The sequence below is a fragment of the Rhopalosiphum maidis genome, chromosome 2 (genome assembly GCF_003676215.2).
Source record: "Rhopalosiphum maidis isolate BTI-1 chromosome 2, ASM367621v3, whole genome shotgun sequence".
Lineage (NCBI taxonomy): Eukaryota > Metazoa > Arthropoda > Insecta > Hemiptera > Aphididae > Rhopalosiphum > Rhopalosiphum maidis.
Window position 1 is genome coordinate 5958539 of NC_040878.1, and position 18042 is coordinate 5976580.

Sequence of the window (18042 nt, forward strand, 5' to 3'; positions counted from 1 at the left end):
TGACAAAGCTGCAGTGGTTATTGAACGCAGTTTTTTGAAATAAAAGTTATGCGCATAGTATACTATTGTACTTACTATTAAAAATATTTATATATTATGACGCAATATAAACTTACACGACGATAATACGTCATATTTTATTGCAAATATTATTTGTCTTGTACAATAAAAGTAATTGTAGTTATACTAACTTGCACGTTCCCAGTCGCAGGCATCACGTACATTGTTTGTAGAAGAGAACGAGCACTTTTTCATATATACATATATATATATATATATATATACATATATAAATATTTTTTAAATTGATTTCTGTTTACCAACAACACAATAAAATTAAAAACGTTTTGTTTTTCCATCAGCGAAAATAATATTATTGACGTTTCGCCGAAACCAATACACACTAAATCACCCGAAGCCACGCGGTACGTAAAAATCTAATTAGTTTATTTATATTATACAGTCGCATACTGCGCACGACACGTTAGCTATAGGCTACAGTACCAAAAATTGTCCGATTAGCAGTTTTGGTATGTAATACACGTATAGGTATGAAACGGGTAGCCGAGTTGTACGTAAACCGTTCCGACGAATTCAAATTTACGCGCGTTTTCGACCGCGTCGCGCACTCCTCCCCGCCGTGCCTTTTTTGTCAGGGTCGCGTGGGGTTGGAATTTACCGCGGTAAGACCCCATTCGCGTGTTATACGCATATATTATATATATATATATATATAATGTATACACGCGTCGTATGTATGTATTATTATAATCGATTTCGTCCAGCCTACGCGATGTATAACGGTACTGACGGCTTTACGGGGGAGTGCGTGCGTATACTTATACGTATACTTATACGTATATATATTAAGTACATAATATGCGATGACGGGGCGGTGACGGGTAGGGGTGCAGGTAGAAGTGTATATTATATATATATATATCTGTGTGTGTGTGTGTGTGTGTGTGTGTGTGTGTGCGTGTATAGCAGTCCCGCGGACTTTTTATCGATTCGCGAGCGGCGACGGGGAAAACCCGCGTCGGCGGCGTTCGCGTTTGCGCGCGCGTTCGGCCGCCAACGCCTCTCCTCCGCAGCGGCGGCGTATTGTTTTTATTATTATTTGCGCGCTCGGCGGCGACGGCGCGACGCGCGACAACGACACCGCGGCAGCGACACACCGCACGCAGTAGCCAGCGTTCAGTAACAGCTGCGCGCCGAACGCCGACGGTCACACGACGACCACCGTCACACATTCGCCGCCGTCGCAACCATGTCGGTCGTGTACGCGTTTCGTACGATCGACGTCGTCTTGTTTTTCGCGTGCTCGTGTACGTTTTTCGGCGAGTTTCACAAGTCGTCCGCGGCCATACCGCCGCCGTATCAGGCGTATCAGGACGGTAAGTCGACCATCAGTTCCTCCTTCACTGGTCCCCCCCCCCAACGAAAACATCTCACTTCATCGCGATCGCGACCGATCGTCGATAATAATAATAATAATAATATACGTATGCGTGCATTACAATGTATTTATTATAATCGTGTTATCGTCGCCGCCGCCCCATATTGCAGGGTATAAAACGTTTTGTCTATATTATCATGTGAATTATAATTTACGTTGTAGGCAAACATATTTTGTTCGTATACCTACCATATTCTAATAACATTTATATCGTAATAGACTGTTGTACTTGCACCGTTGCTCGTTGTACACGAATTTTAATAATATGCATTACTATACTTTTATTAACGCACGTCGTCGTCGCGCCATTATTTCGACGTTCGCCACTTGTTGTGCTCCTTTCGTGCAGAAGTCACCACCGCCGCCGCTCCGGTCGAAATAATGATGTTTTATTGCCACCTGTTTCCCCGCGTGAATGCCGTTCCCCTAGGTCATCGCGCGATCCTTTAATAATATAATCTATAATAATAATATTATTGTATTAGTTATTAAGTCTTCTACGCCCGTTTTGTTCGGTTGGCGCGTAGACTTTCAATATGGTACGTTGGTATAGCATTAAGTCACTACACTCTTTGCTTAAATTCCGATAATAGCGGCCACATATTGTACTTACGTGAACTTGTGACATTGAAATCTGTAAAAACTATTCCGTAATATGTTTTTGACAAAAAAAAAATGTAAATATTCTTACACATTTCGATATATGCCTGCTTATTATGGGTGGGGAGGGAAGATGTGAGCACCGTGTTTTATTTTTAGGCTTAGGACTCACGTCACAACACCTTTTATTTTGTCTATATATATTATATATTCAATCATAATTGGAATATTGTATAATTAAGTGTATCCGAAACAGATGGTACAAATATAAACATCAACCTCGTGACCAATGTAGAGATTCACGACAATATGTACGATATACGGTGGTATAGGACTCTGCATTTAAACCCATTAATTTTAACGACACTATGATGTTATTTCGTTGGCGTTTGTATATCTACACATACTCCAGGGATTTAGAATACATAAATATTCGATTTACCGCGCAGACCGTTTATCCTCTCGCCGACAGTCGATATATACTTATAGTAACACGCGTATCGTATACACCTAATTAATGTCGAAAATCTATAATGTACAAGTAGATACTTTACATGCAATATAATATATGAATATTTAAGTGTGTAGGAGGTATACGTCATAACCACTGCGCAGAATATACAAAGTACAAGGAAACAACAATAATATTATTGTGCGTGCAGTATACATTTAAGACAAAACGTTATTCCAACATATTCGTGTACACGATACCCATGATAATAATATAATATATTAATAGATATATATATAATGTATATATTTATTATATTGCGCATCAAGCAACTAATAAACACTATAGTAGCTGATAGCAACACAGTACACAGGTGGATTGGTGGATTAAAAAATGTTCGTGTGTGGTTCACATAAACGTAAATTGTTCATAAATTATGAACAATGGTCCCGAATTCATTTTTAAATAGTCTCTCATAAAATATTAACTATCGCAGTACGTATCTTATTTTCAAAATTCAAGTGTAATCCTATAGTTCAATTACATTTCTGAATTTGTATAATATATATTATACAAAGTAATATTATATAATATTAGTTATTTAGTTAAAAATTTACTATAAAGCTGATAACTATAGTACCTAATACATATTATATCTCCTGATACTGCAGTAAATAAAATTTAGTTTTATTTGCTAATTTATCTGTACAATATAGTGTAGTAATAAATGAGTATTATGAGTTTTATGGGGTATGAAAAAAAATTAATTATAAAGAATACTACCTATCACTGCAAATTGCAATACCAAATAAGAGTAAACAATTGCACCTATATATACTATATAATATATACAATATATTAATGTACCTGCATTACTTATCTTGTCGACCATTGTCGGTACACAACTACAAACTAATAAAAACTCATTCAGTGGACGATAAATCCAATTGATTTTTCAGTGAATGAATTTAATTAAAACGTAGTTTATATATTATTGAGATCCATGGAATAATGGTATTAGACATTAGAATTTAATTATTTAATAGATATTTTACACAATGCTACAAGTAATTTTTGCAAGTTGAAAAAAATGCATGTGTAATTATTTTAGTTGAATAAGCCATAGGTGTATTATCATAATTTATTTATAGTAAAATATATGTATCACTACAAAAATAATGCTATGTTTGAAAATTTATACTAACACGAAATTTCTTAAACAAAGTTTTTAAATATCTAACCTTGGGTTAGATTAAGTTCACTGGTGCTTTGTCAAAAGTTAAGTGTTGACATATTTTTTCTATAAAAACTTGTATATACCGCGTTCTGTGGTATAAATATATTAATAATATTATTATCATTGATTTACTAATTACTATTATCATAAATTTAAATTCTATCTTCAAGATAATCACTTCTTCGCAAATACTTAATTTTTATGATTAATAAGTGATAGCTATACTTTAAGAAGAAAATAAACGATCCACTCATCATGATGATTTTGAATTATATATCTATGATTTCAATTTGTATAAGAGCATAGCATTTAATCGTTAGACATTATTATGTTCAATTCAAACTGGACTACAATATACATATATGTACATATATATATATACTGTATGACGCTGAAGATAATATTAAAATTATGATTAAACAGTAAACACTAATAGTTTTATTTAGGTATATCAACAATTAATTGATATAATATTAAAATTATGGGAATTTATCGATTTCACCACCTATCAATTTGTATCTGTGATCATCTCTTTTGTTTTTTAACTTTATAAAAAAATGTATTAGAAAAAAAACAATTAACTTAACATTTATAACATATAACTTATTTATTGCAAATTTGTTTATAGAAAATAAATGTATATAATCATAAAATGTACTCATGTATCTACACTCTACAGTTAATTAAAAAAAAAAAACAATTATATTAATACTTAATATTTACGAATGTTTAATTTTAAAAAAAAAACAACTATTTTTTTCAAATAGAAAAGTATTAAGTACACATTTTTAAATATAAACAGAATATAAATTCATGTTAAGATACTTTTTTGTTTTCCGGATTTACAATTTTAAATGAAGGACTACATGTATAGGAACACTTTTTTCATAATAAATCAAAAACAATAGGGATTTTTTCTTAGAAAAATATTGTTTACTCCAATATTATCCTTATTTTTTTTTTTATAGAAAGGAGACTAAATAGTAATTTAAAACTCAAACTTTCTGAAGCATAATATAATGTATTGTGCTCTTGAATTCAATAATAAGTTTATAATCTTTTATGTCTCGTATATAGCTAGTATAAACGTTTAATCCTAACTGCAGACAATACTTCCATGAATTGTTCAAATGTTTGTACATTTGGCACTTTTAAAATTACACATTCCTGTAACTCACTGATACTTATAGATTTCAAAACATTCATTTATAGCAAATAATAGTAGTTGATATTAATAGGTCAATTTTAAATCCGACACCGGGCACTAAAACTTCAAACTGAAAAGGTTTATTATTTTGTATTATTCACAAACTTCAATAAGAATGTATTTGAACAAAACACTAACACATTTTGGATATTTCTTGTAAATGTCTATGTATTTTTAAAGGTTTAAATTTAACTTAAAACTTTAGATCTAAAACGACCGATCTTAATCAAGAACATATCTTAGACTTCTCACTCATAAGTGATAAACACAAATAATTTATTTTTATTTTGTATATAGGTAGCCAACTCGTAGATTATCATTAATCGTATAACTATAAACGTTTAAATTTCACAGTATTTATTTGATAGGTAACTTAGAATAAGTTTATAATGTTAATAAATAACATTTCATCAGTAACTGCTATACAATATCACTATAATAGTATAATGTATAGTCGTATTACTTATTAGTAATTGAGGAGAAAAAACAAAAACAATTTTGAATATTTATGAATGATGAATATTGTTTTTAATTAACTATATATTGTACAGATTTTAAACAAGTAAAATAAACATAATTAATTCATTTATATGAAATACGGTTTTACGTAGTAATCTACCTTATACAAAAACAGAGTATAATAATAATTATTAATTATCGCTTAACTAGTTTATTGGCGTGGTCGCATTGAAAAATAATTTTAACCATATTAACTGTAGCATTATAAAGTTATTTAATCTAAAATTAATCATATTAAATTAAAAATAATACATACCTATACTTATTATATTTATTAATTTACTATAGAAAGTTTTTATAACTTGATTACTTAACGTCTTCGACTAGGTATGAATAATTACATGTTTCCAAGTGTATAGGTACTTGTAACTGAATCAGTTAAAATCTGTATATTGACGAAGGTATAGGTCTAAAAAAATATATACAGAATGTACAATCTACAAGTTTATAACTAATTATAACTTTTATTAATCAATATTACTGTTATTTATTTTTAAAAAAACTGTCAATATTTATCAATATTATATAATAATTGATTTTTTTTAAAATATTAATTAAAAATGACATAGACGAATTAATTTTTGGTTTATGGTTATAAAATTTTGTAGTTCTTTATGTTAAACACACAGGCAGATACATCTTATACTTATACACATATTGCATGTCTTATATTTATTACAAGACATAGGTGAATTTTAATAAGTATTTACCTAAAAGTTTTAAGAAAAATATTTTTTTTAAAGTTACTTGCTCTCTTTAGTTATTGAAGTCTTGTGTTTTATTTTAGAATTTTTATATTATTTATTGGAATACAAAATTAATTATATTACTTTTTAAATTATTGTAAAAATTTAATATTTTAAATTATTAAACTTAATGGTTTTAAATTGAAAACTAAACTCGTTGAAAAACTATAACGTTTTAATTGTAGGTATATATAAATATATCGGACATAATCAATTTCTTCTGACCATCTTCGTACAATAAATTGATTATTGTTATTCATTAAATAAAAGTATACAATAAACAATATACATATAATTTAACCTAATGTCATATAAATACTAAGTTTGAATTCCAAGTGAATCTATTTTGTAATTTATCACAAAATGGCTTATAATTAGTAATTATAAATTACAATAAAATAAATATTATATTTTAAATTAAATATTTGGTTATTATATTATATAGGTATGTTAATATTAGGTTGACAAACTTACGAATAACATTTGATGAAACTGTAGTTAAATATTCTTGAACATTCTAAGCTATTAAAACGTACAAAATAATTAAATATAAAAATTAATAACTGAAAAAGAAATTAATTAAAATTAATAGTTACACGGATATTTTCTAAAACAATTATGAATTCATTATGTTCAACATGCAGGCATGATTAGTAGTAAAAAGTATACCTATAACTAAAATAATACAATCATTTTCATAACTTAACGTATAGCAGTAAGTATAGTCCGCGACTGTCATAGTGTCACCCACTGGTTTTTACTTATGGAAATTAGAAATACAATGGCAGGTGTTTTATAATGAAATGTGTATACAACAACAAAGACTACAAACACAATAAAACTACACATTTTAATACAAATTTGAATTAGGTGCTTATTTAAAAATCACAAATACTTATTTGATGACATCGATAATGTCTTCAATATCGATCAAATATTATGTGTACTTATCCAAAATACGTTTAAATTACATCACATAATGCTTTGTTGTTAATCGAATTCTAACAATGTAACAGCTAGTCATTAAAAAAAAGGGGAAAAGTGGGTAACCGTTCTGTTGTACCTTGTCATTGAGAAAAAGTCACTATAATATGCATTTGTTAAATTTGAATTCAATGATAAACTATTGCAAACGAAAAACGATTCTAAACGGTGACGGTCAGTATACGTTACCTACTAAGTATATTTTTATGGTATATTTGTGTTTCTATTAAAGTAACAAATTTTTCTATTAGTATCTAATACAAAAGGTTGAATTAAATTTTGCCGAAAACATTGCATTTGAAAACGTTATTGTGTGTTAAAATATATAAAATAAAGTAATATTACCTAACAGTTTTTCGACACCTACAAATAGTATTTGTATACCACAACAAATTACCAAATAACAAAAATCGTCATTATTTAAATTAACTTCAAGTTTAAAAAAAAAAAATCGAAGTTATAAAATATCTATAAATTACTTAAAAAAAGTCAAAATATTTAAAAAAAAAAATAATCTGTCAACAGCGAATGACTTGTAATCGTAAAATAGACAAATTGCCTTGAAATTTACTTAAAACTGTGTACGTGTGGAGTAGGTAGACATTGTTTTTTTGTTAATTATTTAAATTGACAAGTTTATTTATTTATATTCAAGCAGGTACATAATATACCTTTTTAACATACATTTTTTATCAATTGTTTTTGTTTTTATTTCATCAAATTAATATCTTGTAATACAAGACTCGTATAACATACATAACCGTATAACCATTGTCATTATTTTATGTACCCTTCTTATTATGTCTCATATTACATTTAACAGATTTTAATAACCTATGTGTTTTCGGACAATATAAATTGTATACGATTTTTGAAGTCTTTTATGCAAACATTCTTTGTAGGTTTAGGTTTTTTTTTTTTATAAACAACTATTTAAAAAATGTTGTGTTTATCTATAGAAATAAAAAGTAATATTTATTTGATTTTAAATCATTAATTATTATAATTATTGTGTAGATGAAAGTTGAAAGTTATTTCTTCGAATCTAGGTTAACACTGCTCATATATTTTTAGCCGTTATTATTTACAATTACCGAACATAATACATGATTATGGTATATATTATTATTTATAAAATCAAAGTATTTCTATTAAAAAAAATCTTTTCAGCACGTTAACGTAAATTTATAATAAAAATTAAATAATAATAATAATAAAAAAATAAAATCAATTTACAAACTTAATCTTTAGTGTATTTTTAGTTAGACTAAGTATAAATAATAATATAAATTTAAGTAATAGTAAATAGTTTAAGTTATACATACTATTATAATACATATTATTTATATCATTGTATGTGTGTTTCATAATAAATAATTTATATTGTTCACTCATCACTCAACATAAACACAAAATAATCATTTTGTAGTAATGAATTATAAACAACATTAGATATTTTTAATTGTAAATATAAATACAATTTTCGCATTGGCTACTAAAAATGATTTATTGGTATAAAAAAAAATATACATAATTTATGAATCTTAAATGTTGAATATTATTAAAATTAACTATTTATTACTATTCATTATACATTACAAGTTATTAGTTGTATTTATATAAGTTTATGTGGTTATAAAAAATGATGAAATCTAAGAATCCTAATCAAGAAAAATAAAAATTGTTTTTCTATTAATATATGATAACTTTTTTAAAGTTAAAACTTCTTTAATGGCATACAAATTATACTATTGTTGTAAATGTGTTCTGTATTTGTGTCTATTTTAAAATATATTTGATGAGATAATTTGTTAAGTTTGTGTATACCAAGACAATATTATAAAATTTGCTAATTTTACTTGAATAACATTGATTATCTGAATATTTGAATACCTACAGTGATATAAAAATACAATATTATTATCGACTATCGTATGTACATCTAGAACCATTTGGCATATGACTGAAAAATAATGTAGTCATCGGGTCTTTTTGACTGCAGCTGTGTACACAAACAGGATCAATAATACAAGCCAAACATTGCAAAATTGAGAAAAAATATTGGCAAGCATTAATTATTTTACGTATATATACAAAATAATAAAATAAAAAACGAAGGTTATTGTCATATTATCATCACGTTTTTTAATAATATTTTTTCGATAGTTATGGTCTTAGGTGATAGGGCCTCATGGTGACACGTATATTTTTATCAATAAAGTTGTCTGTACATATATCTATATCCGGTTGAGTACGCGAAAAAATGATAACAATGATAATATATTATACAGAGTGATTTTTTTTTAACGTATCATAATCATTATTTTGAAAACTATTAACCCTTTTGAAAATATTTTTCATGTATAATATATAACTGTAGCATATATGTGTAAAGTGTGTATTAAATGTATATTTTGCAGTAACGCTAAAACTCTAATTGAAATAAATGTTGGGTTAATGTTTTTATGTATGTATATATGTGTAGACGAAAAAGAGTTTATAATCGATCAGTTGGCAAAAATTATCAAGGATCAAAGCTATAGGATGCAGAATAATCTTCAAGACTCGTATCCGATTCCCCTCGATCAGATAGACGATAATAAACAGGCGTTTACATACGACCTGGCATCGCATCTACCTGAAATAAATACGGGCAATCAAGAAATCCCATTCGCCCTATTGCCCAACGATCGTCGTTACCATCAATCAGGTAGTTAGTCGGTGGTGGTCAACTTTTGAGTAGTACCTCTACATTTTTTTTTCTTCATGCATGGCGTCGTATCACTAGTATTTTTTTTTATTTCTTTTATAGATCACGATTAAGCCACAGTTATGATTGAAATCCTTAACTTCCAGTGAATATATATAGATATTATATTTTTTTATAATAGTAAATTATATTGTTTTATGTTTCGTAACTAATGTATCTAGTACTTGTTAATGGTATGACCACAGATTTTAATGTATTAAACTGAGTGGTGCACTTTCATCTTCGGGGTAGATAAAACAACTCTAAAATGACATATTGATCGACCTCGAATAATAGTGTAACCTATTTTCAGGTGAAAAATATAGTTTATAAATATTTCAATAACGAATCATTATTATGATCTGTGGTTTAGCACTATTATTATGTTATATATTATTATTTACTTTAAATGCATGCGTTTATATTTGTCCGAGTTTTCAAAATTATTATTATAATTATTTATGAATGTATATATTTTGTAAAATTATACGCTTTTTAATAATGCTAAATATAATAAGGACAATATTAAATCCTCTATATACTATTTAATTAAATGCACAGTAAATTAGTCTTATGTTTATTTTATTATTTAGTATATTTGAATTATTATTAATGACTTCTTGTAACACGTATTGTTTGTGGTTAAGGTTTTTCCAATAATTTAGAACCACCAAATCATGGGATCCGTAGATTTCATAAAAAGCTGAGTACCAAAAGCAGTGAAGTACAAGATAATTCTTCGTACGGATCAAGCGGATATGTTACATCAAAGGTCACCACCGAGAATACGAGCAACAGTGAAGTATCTATGGATTTACCGCAGAACACTTTTATGCACGTTATGCCATTTTCAACTCATTCGAGGTTCAGCCAAGACGATTACTATTTCTTTGGTACGTAAAATGTTATTCGTGGCTCTCTGTTTGAGTATCACCAGTAATAACCGTTCAAATAGCTTAGGAAGATATATGCAAACGATAATACATTAATTTCAATTCATAATTAGGTACTTATAAATTATAAATGTTACAATCATATATTATAGTACGCATATATCTTGAGAATAAAATAGATAACACACAAAACTTAAGTACACAAATTTTATAAACTCGTATACATCAATCATTTATACATTCATTAAATATTCCAATATACACGATATGTGAATTACTCAACGTTACACATTTCTCGTTATATTTTAATTGAATGTAATTGTTTTTATTATGAATACAGCAACAAAATAAATGGCCTAGTGGCCAAAGAATATATTTATAGGCAGAGTGGGATTTATTTAACAGCAATAATAAATGAATAAAGATTAAAAATCAGACAGTCGGTTATTGCGGCCTAAAGGTGTTGGAGATAAACCTCCACCCCTTCTATACCGAAACACTTTTGGATGTGGTAATATCTTTTTAAATTACTTTATTTTTTTTTTTATCAGTTAATATAATTCAATTTTTAGTTTTGAAACTCACCTTTATAGAAAGGAATATAAGATAAAGAGACCCGGTATTGTAACATATATTTCCGTTAACCTCAGTGAAGAATATATTAATTTAAATTTGTAATTTATCAAACATAAAAAGCAAAATTTAAACAAAAAAATAATTTTAATGAAAAAACTTTATATATTCAGTTAAAATTGATTTTAAGTAATTTTAGAACTGTCTAAAACCACATTTTCAAACCAAAAGTTACGAGAACCTGTCAAAAAAATTATTTATTTTATTTTACTTAAAATTCAAATGTAAGATATATTTTAAAATATTAAAAATAGTACTTAGTTCAATCAAATTATTTTTTAATAACCTTGAAAGAAAGAAGTATTTTTATTCCTAAATAGTAATTAATAAACTTCTATATTGAAATAACAGCTTCACTAAAAGTACCTATACCTTATACCTAGTATAAATTATGTTTAAATAAAATGATTCATTATATATAATATATATAATGAATCATTTTATATATTTTATATTAAAACAGATAATTAGTATTTTTTTAGTCAAATAAATAATCAATCATAAATATTTGTACAATATTAAAATTCGTGTGGATTGTAAAATTATAATTGTACAGCCGTACAAATTATTATGACAGTTAATAATTGCATAAATAATTAACTAAAAGCAACAAATGGCAACAATTTTAATTTTCATATATTAGTTGCTAGAATACAATCAGATATATGTATAATTAAATCTTTTAATAAATTTAACCGATATTAATTATTGTCTTAAATGCATAATACATATATACAAAATATTAAAATGCCTTTAATCAAAATAACATCTATTAATAAAATACAATTTGTCATATAGTAAATAAATAAATATGTATCTCGTTATTGAGTGTGATCCTGTAATGGATTTATTAAATTTTAATTTAATGATATAATAATATAATATTGTTTATACAATACTTTTCTAAGTGGAGGCTTTATACATGTATGGTCTATCGACTTATATCTGTTAAGGTATTTTAATTTATTTATGTAATTATTGATAATTTGATTATATAGGGTTGTTGAACTAATTTTTGCTCAAAATAAAAACAAACATCAATTATTTTAATTGTTTTTTCTTATAATAACGTTACTATCTGTTAATTCCGACGTTACTATCATTGAACGATTGGAATATTTTCATAGAATAAATATATATTAAAATGTATAGGTATGAGTATTTTGAAAAATTAAATTTATATAACATTTTAAAGTTGCAAGTTCTACTAATTTTACGTCTTAATTTTCAATACGTTTTCAAAATGTATGATAACTCTATATTCAATATATATTATGTGACTTTTATAACTTTTCTTTTTAAATTCCAATGAAAACAACTTATATTAATCTCAAAGGGGCTGACTAAATATTTTTCCAACCTCTTGATACAAACATTTAAGTCCTATACAGAAACGTTGAACAAATTTTAAAAACATATCAATCAAATTCAAAGGAATGAAAAAAAACATATGCGTGTAAAAATAAATCCATAAGAGGATGTCAGTAAAATAAAGTTTTTAAAAAGAGATTAAAAATATAATATTATTGTTTGTGTTCATAAAAAAACTCAGTTATATTTTCATTATATACAGATACCCAATACATATTTCACGTTATATATAAATATTATTTAATACAGAGTGGAAATATAAATATTTGATAAAGTAGGTAATATATGATAACCATATTCAATAGTCAATAAGAAATTAAAATATAACTAATTGCTGAGCACCTGGGTTCACGATAATATACTAAAACGCGATAGTTACAATCGTAACAGCTAATATAAATAATATAATAATGATAGTTTAAAGAGACTTTCACCACAAGAACAATATAATAATAAATATCTGTTTTAATTTTTTTTTTCATTCATGAAAATTTGAAATTTTATAGAGCTTTCGCTCCGTCAGACGTACACGATAGTCTTGTATAAAATTATTTTTTCATATAATTTTTTTACGGTATTATTAGTACCTCATAACATTTAAATTTTGTACATGTTAAATTATTTCCCCTCTAATCACACACAAAACGTATATATACTCCTCTGGCCAGGTAACGAATAACTCTATTTCTACAAAAATAAACATACTCTTCGTGATTTTAATTGCTAGATTTATGCATATACCTATTTAAGAAATGTTTTCAATTTTCGGGGAGGTGCTAATTATTAAGTTTTAAAGTGCACTGTGAAATGATAGTATATGTAAATTTTTCTTTATAGTTACTTGAATAAATAAAAAGTTTTCTTTAATAGTTTAATGGAAACGGGAATCTCATTTCCTTCACTCGTGATTTCATTAGACGTATATGAGAGTAGTACAAATAAGGCAAAACGGGATATCCTATGTTCGGGTGTTCTTATAAATTAATGTATTTTAAATTGATTTAAGTTATCTTTATGAATTATAATGTTATATATGACACTAATTTATTAAAAAGATACACGTACAATCTAATTTTTAAAATTATAATATTGTTTAAAACCCAAGTATATATTTTGATAAATAAACCTGTGTTTGAATATAAAGTAAAAACCTATATTTTCGAATATGTGTTTGATACAATCTCAATTAGACAAATTGATTTTAACATAAATGCTGTTTTCTCACTAAATATCATGGTCTAAATTAAAATGTAGGTATTGCCAAATCATAACTTTAAAAAATTCTGCTTGTATAATCTTTCAATATTTTAAACATTTTAAGAAATACCAGTGCAACACGACTACCATCACATACTGTATGCAGTAAGCTTAACTTTAGTACCTAACTTTGGTAGGTACAAAATTATAAAATTTCGTGTACAATCGTGCGAATACAAAATATTTGATAATGTAAGTCGTAGGCATTTACAAATTATTATATAAAAGATCAAAAATGCACATGTCCTTAAAATGTATTCAATATTTTTCTGTTGTCATAATTTTATAAAAAGCAAAAATAATGCATTGTTTACAGTCACGATTCCATGCAATCCACTAACTTCGTAATATCGGTGATAACCAGAGACTTGCACGTAAAACAGTTTTGAAATCTTATATAGTAGTTCCTGAAAGGTGATAACTAGTTAAATGCGTATATTTAAGATTTGAGAGAATAGGGATGAGTAAAGAAGTGATAAGGAAGTGAGTGGGCTTCAGTGGGCTTCTAGTGGCATAGCTCACCTCCCCGCCACTCCACCTGCAAATAGAAATGTATATACATCAGTGAACCATGTTAATTGTAATTTGGTTGTGATCCACTTTACTTTGGATAATACTAGCCTCCTCTCATCATCCCAAAATGCAATCTAATGCTCATTTAAGAAGTAGAGATGTATAACATTTCAGTGTTTAGCTAGATTAGTTCTCTCGACAGTTGTGGCGTTGTACACCTGTGTATAATAAATAATTAAAAGATTTTGAACCGACATTTGTATACTATCATACACATTTTATAAGCAAAAATAATTTTAATCAATTTTAAATTATTATTTTCCCGATAGAAAGTTTACACTAGGTGGATATACTATATTTTATATTAGGTATTATGTTAAAATGTTAAATGTTATTTATGTTCAAACGATTTTATGGTTTATTCTAAAATTATGTTTAGTTTTATACAACTGTGCTGAATATTGACATTCAACTGATATATTATGTATTTTTAAAAATATTAAAAATGATTTAGAAATAAAAATACAAACTATATTTATAGTTTATATAAATATAGGTAAACGTTTACGTAGACGTAAAAAAATACGCCAATCCATAGTATAAATTTACGGTAATTTAGTTAGTGTATTCACAAAATGATAAATATTAAATATTATTACAAGCGGGTCAACAATTAATTAATAAACTGTCATTTAAAAAAGGCCAAACAGTTAGATTAAACCTAATTAATCTTAACAAATCTGTTATGCATTTGAGACCCGCTAAAAATGTTTTTAACTCTCTTTAATGGATTTTTAGTTTTTCAATACGTTTTCGATACTTATGCGTGTCATAAATGATGTTTGTGTTGGAAAATGATGCGTCGCCGGTATGCCATATTATAATGTACCATCTATATTTAATGTACCTTCGCATATATTTTATAGAGACCGTTCGACAGCGGTAAAGTTTGACAGATTACTCTATTGGACGGATGATTATATCTGAATCCTTTCTACTGCATTGTAAATCCGTACTTAATACTAAATATTACGTTTAGATATTATAATTATGGTCTTCGGGTTATTAGGTAAACACAAACAAGTTACATATCCATTCAATAATCAATATTGAATAAAACACATTTTCAAAATTGAATACACAAAATATATTATATATATTTTTTTAAATGTATGTATTTATTTATAGATTTTATTTGTGCGTATATTGGTTTAAAAATGTTCAAAGGCATATGCATTTATAACAGACTGTGTAATGTTTTGAACTGACATTTTAATTAGGTATATGGATTCATATGATTTTAAGAATAAATGTATGTACATTTATTTTGTAAATCCTATTACATTTTTTCGTGAATTTTATATTTTATGCGTTTTCATTGTTTTTAATAATTCTCGTGCTCGTCAAAGATTAATGTTTACCACTGATAAGAATTTAGGAGTGTATGGAATTTGACATTTTTCAAAAACAAATTCGGCTCAACACATTTAATAACATACAAAAATATAAACATTAAAAGTACTTAAATATGAATGTTGTTTGCTTTTATCGACTTATCGTTATGTATCATATTATTTTAAACTATAAATACACATTTTGTCGACAACTGATTATAATATTTGTTCAATTTTTGTTTTCCAGCCAAAGCTGCTGGAGTCGGTCTAGCCGTCCTGGTCGTCCTGCTCATATTGTCCATAGCATGTTATAGGTATGTGTTGCCCGAAACTAAATATTCCGACCTCATACGATTGTAACCTATCACGTTTGTTCATATGAAATTTCAGAATGCAAAAGAATAGCAAGGCGGCTGCAGATATAGAGTACCCTGCGTACGGTATCACTGGACCCAATAAAGATATGTCACCCACTGGCGACCGGCGCTTGGCACAGTCTGCCCAAATGTATCATTATCAACACCAGAAACAACAGATAATAGCTATGGAAACGTGAGTAAAAATACCATTGCCGCAGGTATAAAATTCTTGGCATTGCTGAGAAAAAACACACAACTAAAACGTATTTTGATTTTTAATATAACACACATGCTTGAAGATTATTAATATTATTATATTTGAATTACAAATATTTTTTTTATTTAATACATAGTCAATTCGTCGTAATATTATTACAGTTTAATAGTTCATTAATACAGTAGAAATCGTTTAGTGCGTTGTCGGTTAACACACCATATAGGTTAATCGTACAAAATCTCAAATCCCAGTTGAATTTACTGTGTATGTTTATTTGATCGTTTTGTATGAATTATCGGTTAATGCGAATCAACTTTCCAACATCGGACCCTTTGATGTTATGCAATGTTTAATGTATATAATAATATTTAAATAATAATGGATTATATTATATCATGTAATATACACGCCCACTTTATTGAAAATTAAATCAATGAAAATCTTAAATTTCACGTATTTCGCTGTAGAATAAATGCAAAAATTAGCAAGTATTTTTCTAATCAAAATAAAATGTCTGCAAAGTAAAAAACAAAAGTGTATTAGTAGTGAAATAATGGTATAATAAAAATAAAATAATCGTTTGCTTCGCAGGAACAATACGGTCAAAGAAAGTCGATGCGGTTCAGTCAGCGATCCGGACAGCGATGACGATAACGAGGAAGGCGATTACACAGTTTACGAATGCCCAGGATTAGCACCAGTACGTTATTTTTTAATAATATAGTTTTATAGAAGAAAAACGTAATTATTGGACGTATTTTAATAGGATACTATTATCTGTTGTTTATTAATATTAAACGTATTATATTTTTGGGTGTTTCCTACAAAATATTAAACATGATGGATGTACGCGTTCGTGTTTCAGGCAGGAGAAATGGAAGTGAAAAATCCGCTGTTCCTGGACGACAACACGCCAGCATCTCCCAACGCTGTTTTAACTAGTAAAGACAATATTCCGGGAAATGGTGTCATACCAACAGTACCCGTCCCGTAATATAGATAACTAATCGCCTACCACCCTATAAAACATTCGTCTATAGATGCAAAACGTCAAAACAACACTATTTTTTTTTTTTTTTTTTTTTTTAATTTTAATACTTTATTATTACCTATTTATTTTGATTATTGTTTTTCTACCAATATGGTATATTAGTATATTTATATATACATATAAATATATATATATATATATAATATATAATATATACATAAATCAAAACAATTTATTGTGTGGAATGGATATAAAAGGACATAAATAATATTACATAATATGGAATTGGGACCATGTATATGCGTAATTCTGCAGAACGCGCATGATATCAACGCGGCCACTGACTGAATTCGTGGAAAAGGCCCCCGAAAATTTTTTTTTTAAATTTCAATCATTTATTTTAAATTACTTACCCTTTACTTTACATCATTAATATTCGAAATGGTCTTTAGTCGGACATTC

General features: G+C 27.2%; 1 protein-coding gene across 2 annotated transcripts; it reads left to right on the plus strand.

The window, feature by feature from the left end:
* Window positions 1-1175: 1175 nt before the first annotated feature.
* LOC113553637 lies at window positions 1176-17683 on the plus strand. 2 transcript variants are annotated; one of them, XM_026957072.1, is made up of 7 exons: window positions 1176-1397; window positions 9689-9913; window positions 10600-10845; window positions 16261-16327; window positions 16404-16565; window positions 17181-17289; window positions 17455-17683. In XM_026957072.1, exons 1-7 carry the CDS (start codon window positions 1271-1273, stop codon window positions 17581-17583), a joined length of 1065 nt encoding a protein of 354 aa, XP_026812873.1. In that variant the 5' UTR covers window positions 1176-1270; the 3' UTR covers window positions 17584-17683. The 2 variants fall into 2 exon arrangements, with proteins under 2 accessions (XP_026812873.1, XP_026812874.1); XM_026957073.1 differs by lacking the exon at window positions 9689-9913 and having other exon boundaries at window positions 1178-1397; window positions 17455-17682.
* The last annotated feature ends 359 nt before the right edge of the window (window positions 17684-18042 follow it).

What these genes read in the sequence shown, in the direction of transcription:
- LOC113553637 (XM_026957072.1), top strand. Translation starts at nt 1,271, where the DNA reads ATGTCGGTCGTGTACGCGTTTCGTACGATCGACGTCGTCTTGTTTTTC. An exon ending in CAGATAATAGCTATGGAAAC is followed by an intron (nt 16,566 to 17,180) that starts GTGAGTAAAAAT and finishes TTTGCTTCGCAG; the next exon opens with GAACAATACGGTCAAAGAAA. An exon ending in AATGCCCAGGATTAGCACCA is followed by an intron (nt 17,290 to 17,454) that starts GTACGTTATTTT and finishes TTCGTGTTTCAG; the next exon opens with GCAGGAGAAATGGAAGTGAA.